The sequence below is a fragment of the Melospiza melodia genome, chromosome 9, assembly GCF_035770615.1.
Source record: "Melospiza melodia melodia isolate bMelMel2 chromosome 9, bMelMel2.pri, whole genome shotgun sequence".
NCBI lineage: Eukaryota > Metazoa > Chordata > Aves > Passeriformes > Passerellidae > Melospiza > Melospiza melodia.
Window position 1 is genome coordinate 35,860,445 of NC_086202.1, and position 12,251 is coordinate 35,872,695.

Sequence of the window (12,251 nt, forward strand, 5' to 3'; positions counted from 1 at the left end):
GTGCAGTGGCTGATATCTCACTGTCCTCCCCACACTGGGTGTTTCCCACCTGCCCTTCCCACCTGTGTCCCGGTCGGTGGCGCGCACCACGGCCACCGAGGTGCCGATCCCCGCCGTCTCCCGCAGCCCCAGGCGGTTGTACTGGCGCTGCGTGAACACCGGCACCTCGTCGTTGACGTCCTCCACGTACACGATCACCTGGGGAGCCCCGGAGAAACCACACGTGAACTGGGTGAGACTGGGGAATCAACCCTTCACGGTGCTCACAGAGAAACATTTCGGTGCTCAAAGCCAGGCTGGACATGGCTCAGAGCAACCTGGGCTAGTGGAGGTGTCCCTGACAATGGTAGAGGGGTTGGAACTAGGGGGTATTGACAGTCCCTTCCAACTCAACCCATTCCATGATCCTGTGATAACCTCTTGTTGAAGATTGCAATGCAAGATGTTTTCAATTACCATCTGTATGGCAGATTACCTTTGTCAAGTGGGCAGTTTGCCTTATCTCTCTCTTTGAGCGACTACAATCACACCTCCCTGATAACAGCTATTGAATGTCACTGCATGACTGATAAGAGCTATAACATCCCATTGGGAGATGCTCCGCCCAGAGGGAGGAGCCAAGCATTGCTACCCAGATATAATCCAGGGGGAGGAGCCAAGCATTGCTACCCAGATACAATCCAGGGGGAGGAGCCAAGCATTGCTACCCAGATATAATCCAGGGGGAGGAGCCAAGCATTGCTACCCAGATATAATCCAGGGGGAGGAGCCAAGCATTGCTACCCAGATATAATCCAGGGGGAGGAGCCAAGCATTGCTACCCAGATACAATCCAGGGGGAAGAGCCAAGCATTGCTACCCAGATATAATCCAGAGGGAGGAGCCAAGCATTGCTACCCAGATATAATCCAGGGGGAGGAGCCAAGCATTGCTACCCAGATATAATCCAGAGGGAGGAGCCAAGGATTGCTACCCAGATATAATCCAGGGGGAGGAGCCAAGCATTGCTACCCAGATATAACCCAGAGGGAGGAGCCAAGCATTGCTACCCAGATATAATCCAGAGGGAGGAGCCAAGCATTGCTACCCAGATATAATCCAGAGGTTTTGAGACACCAGCACGGCTTTCTCCACGGGATTCCCCAGAGGAACAACAGCTGCCTCTCCTTCCCCTGGATCTTCAGAGGAAGAATACATCCTTCTCTACAGATCCCCCTTGCTCCAACAGAACCACCCCTGACACTGCAGGAGGGCTGAGCCACATTTCCAATGGGACTGCCACCAACACCCTGACCCACAGGGTGTCAGGTTGGCTTCTGACTCTGTCAGTGTTGTTCTGCATTGCTTATTTTATCCTTTTTTTTCCTTTCTCTATTAAAGAACTGTTATTTCCTGCTCCCATATTTTTGCCTGAGAGCCCCTTAATTTAAAATTCATAGCAATTGGGAAGGGTGGGGAGGGTTTACATTTTCCATTTCAGGGGAGGCTCCTGCCTTCCTTAGCAGGCACCTGTCTTTCCAAACCAAGACACCTCTTCTACAAACACCGTGGGATGGAGAATGAACATAAAGGGTTTAACATCACAAATTTAAGCCTGTGATGTTTAAATCTGATTTAAACCTTTAGACCCTGTGGGTCAGAGTGAGTCAGCCTTTCCCTGCTGGGGAGGAGGCACCCTGGGTACATCAATCCCTCCATCCTCTGGGATCCCCTGATCAAACCCCTGGAGACCTCGCAACAGAGAGACTCGCTGGGAAATTTTTGCTCCAAGTTCAGTGCTGTTTCCCCAGGGAGCACATTTCTTTCTCCTGGTTTTCTGCTTGCTGCTGGCGCTGGGGGCACCTCACACTCATCCAGAGCCCACCCCAGCAGTCGGTCTAAGAATAGATGGAGGGCTGGGCTTGTGGGAGCCGTGGGAAGCGGCTGTGCTGCAGCTGACGACTGTCACCACTGGGTTCTGGATTATTTAAATGGTGCCTTGCCAGGACACAGGGTTTTCAGCAGGCTGAGGCTCAGCTTTTCTTCCCAGCAGCAGAGCCGCATCTCGCCGAGCGAGCAGGACTCCCTCCGAGCGACTGCCGCACGCCTCAGCAGCGTAACAGCACCAAAACACCACAGGAAAAAAGAAAAATCAAACAAACCCCCGCCAACAACCTCTTCTCTAGCCACGAGCAGCCCCCAGAGAATTCCCACGCCAGATCTTTCTAATTTCCTGTCCAGCTGCTGGGAAGGACCAAGCTCTCGAGCGTTTTGCGCAATCGGCTGTGAGCTCCTCACCCGCACGGAGCTCCTCATGGGCCCCTGCTCCGTGTTGTAGGCCTCCACCTCCAGCACGTGGGAGGAGTTCTGCTCCCTGTCCAGGTGCCGCACTCCCCGCATCACCAGCCCCGTGCTGGGGTTGATGCGGAAGTGGTTGTGCTCGTTTCCTGGAAATGGGGAAAAAACGAGAGGGATGTTGCCCACTGTGCCCACACCCGTCCTGGGGACACACTGAGCCCTCTCTGAGAGCCTCTTTGGAGGGAGATTATCGAGCAAAACTTCAGCCCCATCACCTCTGGTTACATCAGATTCAGCTGCATCAGTGTTTGGCCCTGGGTCAGGCCAGGAGGAGCTAGAGAATGGCATCAAATAAGAAAAATGTGGGTGTGTTGGAGTGAGCCCATAAGAGGCCACAAAGATGCTCTGGAGGCTGGAGCAGCTCTGCTCTGGATGCAGGCTGGGAAAGTTGTTCTGCTGTTCTCTGGGGAGACCTTTGAGCCCCTTCCAGTGCCTAAAGAGGCTCCAAAAGGGATGGAGAGGGACCTGGGACAAGGGCCTGGAGTGACAGGACCATGGGAATGGCTTCAGACTGAAAGAGGGCAGGGAAAGATGGGATATTGGAATGATATCCTTCCCTGTGAGGGTGGTGAGGCCCTGGCACAGGCTGCCCAGAGGAGTTTGGCTGCTCCATGCCTGGAAGTGTCCAAGGCCATGGAGCACACTGGGGTAGTGGAAGGTGTCCCTGCCCATGGCAGGGGGCTGGAATGAGGTGAACTTTAAGGTCCCTTCCCACCCAAACCATTCTGTGATTTTAGGATTCTATCTAGCTGTCCATCCATGACAAATCATTGTCCAGCAATGAGCCCTAAAGCTGAATTTTGCTTAGGGCTGGGAGAAATGGTTCTGTGGGCTCCAAGGTGCAAAAGGATGGCGAGCTCAGCCTCCTAGGCTGGGTAGACAAACTCCCTGATGCAGAAAGGGGCACCTGGACTCACCCTTGACAATCCTGTACCACACTCTCCCGTTAATGCCTTCATCTGCGTCCGTGGCTTTCACCTTCAGGAGAAAAGCAGAGGAGTAGAGGTCAAGGGCAGAGAATTCTGGACTGGGACGAGTCCTCCTACCCTGCCAAAGCTGGACATCCTTCTCCTCCACCCGAGCTGGGGAGCTTACCAAATACAGAGCAAAGTTAAGTTACTCTGCCCTCAGCACTGGGCAGCAGGGACAGTGGGCTCAGGAGCCCCTGGCTGCTGGATTGAGGTGGGAGCTGAGCCTCAGGACCACCCCACAAATCCCATGGGTCTGTGTGCTGGAGGAGGAGCCTCCCTCAACCCTACCCTGCATCCCAATGTTTGTCCCAGTGGTGCTGCCACCAGGGATGGAGCCTGGCTGGAATGAGCTGCTCCTGTGCCTGGTGGGCACGCAGCCCACGGCATCCCGGAGAGTCACCCAAGCGGCAGCACACAGAAAAACTGCCAAAGGAAATGTGAAAGCAGCCAGCCCTGAGCGTCCCTGTGAGCCCCTGAGCAGGGGGGAGCAGCCCCAGGCTCTGGTGCACGGCAGGGACCGGCTCTGCCGTTCGCCCTGGGAAAACCAAGGCAGGGCTCCCCTCTGGTGTCGCTGAACCAGACTGCAGTGCCCTCACCCAACCCCAGCCAGCAGCTGGGAAGCGGGGCCTGGCAGTGACCAGCAGGGCCAGGGCTCCCAGCCCAGCTGGCACCGAGCCCCTGCATCTTTTCTTGGCAAAACCCACTCCCCACAGAGCACCCACAGCTCAGCCACAGTGTGGCTGCTCACAAATCACCAGGGCGAGGATGCAGGGAATGCCTGAGCCTTCATTCTCTCCCTGCTTCCCTCTGCCAGGCATCTTCTGCCTATTGCCACAATACTACCCAGCAGTTTCTTTTTCCCAGGAAGGTTTGCACCCAGATTTATGCAGGGAAGAGGAAGGGTTGCTGCAAAGGATGCACATGCAGGGGGAACAGTGAGGACATTCACCCCCAGCCCCTCACAGCTTGCAGGAGTCAGAGATGCTCCTCTGTAATGTGGTTTTGAGGTACCTTGAACTGCTCTTGCTCCCTTCCCCCTGTGTCAGCAGAAAACTTGGAAAATACTGACCTCTATCCGGATTTCTCATCCCTATGTCCACACGTTGTGAAAAATGCATGTATTTTATGATTGGCTTTTTGCAAACATTAAAATGAATATTATATATGTTGTGTTAGAAAGTAATGCTGTATTAGTTCTCTTAAGCAGTGTGTTAAATACTGTTTTAGGTTATAAAAAATGTTAAAATAGAAACTGTGCTATGTAGGATACTTTTTTTAAAGAAAGGACTTGCAGTGAGATAGCAGCCCCGGGACACCTGAATCTTTCAGAGAAAGAGAATTTATTGCCCTCTTATCAGGAGAAACGAACTTCTTCCTGCCTCGAAGGCACTGTTAAGATTCAGAGGAAGAAGCTGACAGTGCCCAGACAGAATCTGTGTTTGAATGGAATTTATGCACCATGTTTGAGGTGTATGAATATGCAACAGGCTGCTGCTTTTAAGGGTTAATCCTTTGTTAGCATGGGTCCTTTCTGGGGCTCGGGCTGCCCAGAAAAGGTACCTGGACTGTCCGTAAATCTTTGTCTTTATTGTCTCATATTGTCCTAATTGAATTTGTCCAAATTATTATTACTACAATTGTATTACTATTTTTATAACCATTTTATTACTATTAGGCTTTTAAAATTTTAAAAACAAGTGATTGGCGTTTTTCACACACATGAAAAACCATGGGATGAGATGGCATGGGATGGGATGGAATCAATGGGATGGGATGGGATCAATGGGATGGGATGGGATGGGATCAATGGGGTGGGATAGGATGGGATCAATGGGATGGGATCAATGGGATGGGATGGGATGGGATGGGATGGGATGGGATGGGATGGGATGGGATGGGATGGGATGGGATGGGATGGGATGGGATCAATGGGATGGGATCAATGGGATGGGATCAATGGGATGGGATGGGATGGGATGGGATAGGATGGGATGGGATGGGATGGGATGGGATGGGATGGGATGGGATGGGATGGGATGGGATCAATGGGATGGGATCAATGGGATGGGATGGGATGGGATGGGATCAGTGGGATGGGATGGGATGGGATGGGATGGGATGGGATGGGATGGGATGGGATGGGATGGGATGGGATCAATGGGATGGGATCAATGGGATGGGATGGGATGGGATGGGATGGGATGGGATGGGATGGGATGGGATGGGATGGGATGGGATGGGATGGGATGGGATGGGATGGGATGGGATGGGATGGGATGCAGCCTGAGGAAATCTTGGCTGCTGCTGCTTTGACCTGCTGAGGTCCCAAAGGAAAGGTGGCACTTTAACGAACTGCCCCAAACTTGGGAAAACAGTGGCACAGCAGGGCAGGCAGTGGGAGAAAAGCTCTTTTCTGTGGTGCTAAAGGTGGAAAGCACCTGGTGCAGCCAAGCTGAGCTCCAACCTGTTTTATCCCTCTGCTGCAGGGCACAGCCAGCCTGTCACAGCCCTGGGGGGAAAGGCGACACAAAAGGATGAGGAGGGGCAATAAAACAATGGGAAAAAAGTCGATTTTCTGGGAAAATGAGGGGCAGGCATGAGGAGGGGAGGCTCAGCCCACGACTGCACCATTCACTCATCCTACAGGGACAAATCCCGAGGAGATGCATCCCGGGGGGCTCGACCCCATCAGGACACAGCTGCGGGGCACTGCAGCGCCCTGGCTCGGCCGGCTCAGGCTGTCCCCCGCCGGCTGCCACCTCTGTCCCACCCTCCCCAGCGGGAGGAGGGGGCTGGCAGCGGCGGAGCGCGGTGGGAGAGGCGGCGAGGCACCGGAGCGCGGGAGGCAGCGCTGCTGAGAGGTAGGGAGCGCAAATCCCCGCGGCAAAGCCGCTGCCGGCTCCCTAGGCCACCCCCAGGGCTGAGACAGACCCCTGGCTGCGGAGATAATGCCCTGGAAAAGAGCTGGAAGTGGGTGGCGATGGAAAATTTGGGGTGGGAATGGGGTCAGGCATCCCTCCTTCTGGGGAAAGAGGTGAAATGAACCACTTTATCCCGGGGAAAGCGCTGGAAATGCGTGGGGATGCAAAGTTTGGGGTGGAAATGGGATCAGGCATCCCTCCTCCTGGGGAAAGAGCTGGAAATGCGTGGGGATGCAAAGTTTGGGGTAGGAATGGGGTTGGGCATCCCTCCTCCTAGGGAAAGAGCTGAAAATGGGTGGGGATGCAAAGTTTGGGGTGGGCATGGAGTCAGGCATCCCTGCTCCTGAGGAAAGCACTGAAAATGAGTGGGAATGGAAAATTTGGTGTGGGCACGAGGTTAGGCACCTCTTGTCCTGGGGAAAGAGCTGAAAATGGGTGGGGATGCAAAGTTTGGGGTGGGCATGGGGTCAGGCATCCCTCCTTATGGGGAAAGAGCTGAAAATGGGTGGGGATGCAATTTTGGGGTGGGCATGGGGCCAGGCATCCCTGCTCCTGGGGAAAACGCTGGAAATGAGTGGGAATGGAAAATTTGGGGTGGGCCCGAGGTCAGGCATCCCTCCTTCTGGGGAAAGAGCTGAAAATGGGTGGGAATGGAAAATTTGGGATGGGCTTGGGGTCAGGCATCCCTCCTTCGAAGAAAGAGCTGAAAATGGTTGGGGATGCAAAGTTTGGGGTGGGCATGGGGTCAGGCATCCCCGCTCCTGGGGAAAGAACTGGAAATGGGTGGGGATGGAGTCAGGCATCCCTGCTCCTGGGGAAAACGCTGGAAATGGGTGGAGAATGCAAAATTTGGGGTGGAAATGGGGTCAGGCATCCTTCCTCCCTTCCCAGCCCTGGTGATGGGAGAGGGAGAAGGTCCTGGGGATGCAGCTGTGCCGTTTACCAGCAGGGCTGATGGGGAGCAGCATCACTCGCACCCTGGGAACAGAACCAGGAGGGTCAGGCTGGTCCTGCCCAGCATCACCTCCTCCTGCCAGCCCGTGGAAATATTCAGGGCACTGGGAAAAGCTGGGGAGCTCCAGGAAAAGTGTTGCTAGGCAAGCTGGGGAAGGGAATGAGAGCTGCTTTTCATGGGAGCTGTGCCTGAGAACAGGCTTTTCTTTGCAGGACTTTGAGGAAAGGGAGGGAGAGCAGATGGAAAAACTGCCAAACCAGGCAGCTGGGCCAGGCCAGGGAGCAGTGCCTGGTGCTGGGCAGAAGAACCTGCTCTGCTGCTCAGGCATGAGAATCATTCCTTTTTCCTACCTTTCCACCTTTCTTGGGGGCATTTTACCTTTTGCAATTTCTCTTTTTTTCCCCTCTGATCCTCATCTGCCTCGTGCTCACGGGGATGTGTCACATTTGGAGCTGATCAGGGAGGGATGAACCCCTGGGCAGGATTTCCAGGGCAGGAAAATCTCTTTTAACCCAGCAGGGTGAAGAATATGGAGCTTGGGTGGGACAGTGATGCTGGGAAGGGGCAATGCCATGAGAGCTCTGCCAGCTGGGCTGGGTGTAAAGAGAGAACCATGGCATGGCTTTTTTTCTGGTTTTTCCCAGAAAAAGCCTGGGAAAACACCAGTGTGATCCCTCCTGATGGGTTTCTATGGAACGCTGTCAAGTGAATTTAAAAGACAAACTCTGCAGCCATGAGCAGGAGAGCAAACCCAGCCCGAAGGAATGAAAGAGCCTGAAGGAATTGCCCACGCCTCCAGGCTGGCTCTCCAGGAACAATGCAAGGTCACCACATGCATTTGGGTAAATGGCAGCTTGAAGGTAGCCCTGGAAACCCTGACTGAGGCTGCCTGTGGAGTGGGACACCCTGCAGCCCTGCCTTGGCAGCACAGAGGAGCTGTCCCTGCAGCAGGGGGACCTCAGCAGTGCTGCTCTGTTCCCAAAGCTGAGGGGAAGGAACAGGGCTGGTTATGGACAAAAAAAATACATTTGGGGTGGAAACATCGGTGTTGAGGAGGTGAGCAGAGCTCCTTCCCTGGGACTGCCTACAACACACACAGGGGTTCACCCTCTCAAACCCTGACCCACTGGTTTCTGCATTTCCCATTTTCCAGGCACAGACCTGGCCCTGACCCATTGGTTTCTGCATTTCCCATTTTCCAGGCACAGACCTGGCTCTGACCCATTGGATTTTGCATTTCCCATTTTCCAGGGACAGACCTGGCCCTGAACCATTGGATTCTGCATTTCCCATTTTCCAGGCACAGACCTGGTCCAGACCCATTGGTTTCAGCAATTCCCATTTTCCAGGCACAGACCTGACTCTGACCCATTGGTTTCTGCATTTCCCATTTTCCAGGCACAGACCTGGCCCTGACATATTGGATTCTGCAATTCCCATTTTCCAGGCACAGTCCTGTTCCTGACACATTGGTTTCTGCATTTCCCATTTTCCAGGCACAGTCCTGGCCCTGACCCATTGGATTCTGCATTTCCCATTTTCCAGGCACAGACCTGGCCCTGACCCATTGGATTCTGCATTTCCCATTTTCCAGGCACAGACCTGGCCCTGACCCATTGGATTCTGCATTTCCCATTTTCCAGGCACAGACCTGGCCCTGACCCATTGGTTTCTGCATTTCCCATTTTCCAGGCACAGACCTGGCCCTGAACCATTGGATTTTGCATTTCCCATTTTCCAGGCACAGTCCTGGCCCTGACATATTGGATTCTGCAATTCCCATTTTCCAGGCACAGTCCTGTTCCTGACACATTGGTTTCTGCATTTCCCATTTTCCAGGCACAGTCCTGGCCCTGACATATTGGATTCTGCATTTCCCATTTTCCAGGCACAAACCTGGCTCTGACCCATTGGTTTCTGCATTTCCCATTTTCCAGGCACAGTCCTGGCCCTGACATATTGGATTCTGCATTTCCCATTTGCCAGGCACAGACCTGGCCCTGACCCATTGGATTCTGCATTTCCCATTTTCCAGGCACAGTCCCGTTCCTGACACATTGGTTTCTGCATTTCCCATTTTCCAGGCACAGTCCTGGCCCTGACCCATTGGATTCTGCATTTCCCATTTTCCAGGCACAGACCTGGCCCTGACCCATTGGATTCTGCATTTCCCATTTTCCAGGCACAGACCTGGCCCTGACCCATTGGTTTCTGCATTTCCCATTTTCCAGGCACAGACCTGGCTCTGACACATTGGTTTCTGCATTTCCCATTTTCCAGGCACAGTCCTGGCCCTGAACCATTGGATTTTGCATTTCCCATTTTCCAGGCACAGTCCTGGCCCTGAACCATTGGATTTTGCACATACCACAGCTTGATGGGGACTTATCAGGGCACAGGCTCAACCAACTGTCCAATTTCTTTGGAAGTATAATCACAAAACCCCCAAATGACAGCCAATTCAACAAACCTGCATTTCTGGGGAACAGAGGAAAACCAAACCTCAGCAGCCTGGGGGTAGGATTTTGAGCTTTCTGTGGTACATAGATATTTATCTCTTCTAGAAAATCTTCGTGCAGTGTGTGTGTGCTCCCTGGAAGTCTCCTCCCAGAGGCCAGAAATAATGGTGGATTTCTTTTCCAGGTGGTTTTGCACTTCAGTTCAGGGTGGTGCTTTGCAAGTGTGGGATGGACTACCCCTGTCCCCCCTGTGCCACTGAAAACATGGCTGGGACAATCCTGGACATCTTGGCATGACAAGAACCCATCAGTTTAACCAGAGGGTGGCTGTCTGTCCATCTGCCATGTGCTAATCGCCTCTCTGTGTCACCTTGCAGGGAAGATGAGCTCTGGCAACGGGACCTCTCCCACCCCTCCTGTCCTTGGGCTCCTGGAGCCGGTGCCACCCAGTGCCAGCTCCCCTGAGGGCACAGACTGGCTGCCCACCATTGTGGGGCTCGTCTGCATCTTCCTGGTGCTGGCCACCCTGCTGACCCTTGTCACCCTCTGCCACCTTCGGGCGCTGGGCCGCTCCCCCTGGGGTCCCCACGAGTGGCTGCCCCAGCAGGCCGTGGATGCCAGCCAGCCCCAGCTGAGGCTCTGGAAGCGCCTGGGCTCCCTGAGGGGCTCCATCAGCAGCTTCAGGAGGAGCCAGATGGTGTTTCAGAGCACCCTGGCCTGTCCCAGGAGCTTCTCCAGCAGCCAGGACGGGGACATCATGGAGTCCACCAAAATGTGATCATGCCCTGCTCCTCCTTCCCAAGCTTTGGCTCCCTTCTCAAGCATCCTGAGTAGAGAACCTCTGAGCAGCTCATTTCCAGGCTCTGTGACAGGAGATTTTGCAATGTCAGGTACCCAAATGCTTTCCAGATTACTGCTTCCTGCCAGGGAAGGTGGAGGCATCCAACTACACCCACACACAGTTACCACCGGGCAGTCCAAAAAAATCCTGCTGCTTCATTTCTTTTGGAAAATGTTGTTGAAGATTGCAATGCAAGATGTTTGCAGTTACCATCTGTACGGCAGATTACCTTTGTCAAGTGGGCAGCTTGCCTTATCTCTGTCTCTGAGTGACCACAATCACACCTCCCTGGGAGGGGACATTGCTGATAACAGACTATTGAATGTCACTGCATGGCTGATAAGAACTATAACATCCCATTGGGAGATGCTCCGCCCAGGGGGAGGAGCCAAGCATTGCTACCCAGATATAATCCAGGGGGAGGAGCCAAGCATTGCTACCCAGATATAATCCAGGGGGAGCAGCCAAGCATTGCTGCCCAGATACAATCCAGGGGGAGGAGCCAAGCATTGCTACCCAGATATAATCCAGAGGGAGGAGCCAAGCATTGCTGCCCAGATATAATCCAGGGGGAGGAGCCAAGCATTGCTACCCAGATATAATCCAGGGGGAGGAGCCAAGCATTGCTACCCAGATACAATCCAGAGGTTTTTGAGACACCAGCACGGCTTTCTCCACTGGATTTCCCAGAGGAACAGCAGCTGCTTCTTCTTCCACTGGATCTTCAGAGGAAGAATACATCCTTCTCTACAGATCCCCCTGCTCCAACAGAACCACCCCTGACACTGCAGGAGGGCTGAGCCACATTTCCAATGGGACTGCCACCAACACCCTGACCCACAGGGTGTCAGATTGGGTTCTGACTCTGGCAGTGTTGTTCTACTGTACTGCATTGTTTATTTTATCCTTTTTCTTTTTTTTTTTCTTTTTCCCTATTAAAGAACTGTTATTTCCTGCTCCTATATTTTTTGCCTGAAAGCCCCTTAATTTAAAATTCATAGCAATTGGGAGGGGTGGGGAGGGTTTACATTCTCCATTTCAGGGGAGACTCCTGCCTTCCTTAGCAGATTCCTGTCTTTCCAAACCAAGACAATTGTGCAAGTTGTGCTGCACCTGAACAAACAGCCTGCAAGAGACTGGGAGCAACCGGGCTACCTGAAGAGAGGCAGCCCAGGGCAAGCCTGCTCCACAGAAAGCAATTCCCAGTGGAGTTATCCTCTGGAGCAGGTGGAGGGATGCTCGTGCCCCCATGTGCTGCCTGTTCCCTGTCACCCCCCTCCATGCTGAGTGAGCTCTGGGTTGCTGTGGTCAATGTGTTCCCATTCCTCCTCTCTGGCCCTGCTCTGCCTGGTTCTGGGAGAAAGGGATGGGGAAACATTGAGAAACTCTCTCCTGCTGCCCTGGGAATGTGGGGATGCACTGAAGGGAGAGACCTTCTGTACAAATGGTTCGTGCTGAAGGTGCAAATTAAGGTGAAGCTGGGAGATGGCTCATTTCTGTTTCTCTTCCATTCTGTTCTGTGGAAAAACAACTTCCCCCACTTTTGCCATGGACTTCCAAGGTCATCCCCCTCTTTTGGGAGGCGGGTTCTAAGAACAGGCACTTTGCTGCCAGTCAGACTCGAGTTCCCTCCCTTCCTCCAATTTGCCAAACCGGCTCAGTTTTTGGGTTCCTGTGCAGGGACACACCTCCATCCTGGGATTGCTGATCCCAGAGCATCAGGTACACCTTGCCATGGCACAGCAGGTGCTGAGGAGCCACAGGATC

The 12,251-nt window shown here is 53.5% G+C and overlaps 1 protein-coding gene and 1 long non-coding RNA gene across 3 annotated transcripts; one reads left to right on the forward strand and one right to left on the reverse strand.

Annotated features, from left to right (window-relative positions):
- Positions 1–76: 76 nt before the first annotated feature.
- LOC134422257 (uncharacterized) lies at positions 77–3,309 on the reverse strand. Its single transcript, XR_010028759.1, has 3 exons — positions 3,255–3,309; positions 2,278–2,426; positions 77–198 (listed from the first exon to the last, which is right to left on the reverse strand). It is a non-coding gene; the product is annotated as an uncharacterized LOC134422257 (long non-coding RNA).
- Positions 3,310–5,963: 2,654 nt separating this feature from the next.
- C9H10orf105 (chromosome 9 C10orf105 homolog) lies at positions 5,964–11,448 on the forward strand. Of its 2 annotated transcripts, none has more exons than XM_063164247.1 (2): positions 5,964–6,169; positions 10,021–11,448. In XM_063164247.1, exon 2 carries the CDS (start codon positions 10,026–10,028, stop codon positions 10,419–10,421), a length of 396 nt encoding a protein of 131 aa, XP_063020317.1. In that variant the 5' UTR covers positions 5,964–6,169; positions 10,021–10,025; the 3' UTR covers positions 10,422–11,448. The 2 variants fall into 2 exon arrangements, with proteins under 2 accessions (XP_063020317.1, XP_063020318.1); XM_063164248.1 differs by having other exon boundaries at positions 6,137–6,169; positions 9,828–11,448.
- Positions 11,449–12,251: the final 803 nt, after the last annotated feature.

Bases quoted from the DNA above. Each gene is read 5' to 3' on its own strand.
- C9H10orf105 (XM_063164247.1), top strand. From the start codon at position 10,026: ATGAGCTCTGGCAACGGGACCTCTCCCACCCCTCCTGTCCTTGGGCTC.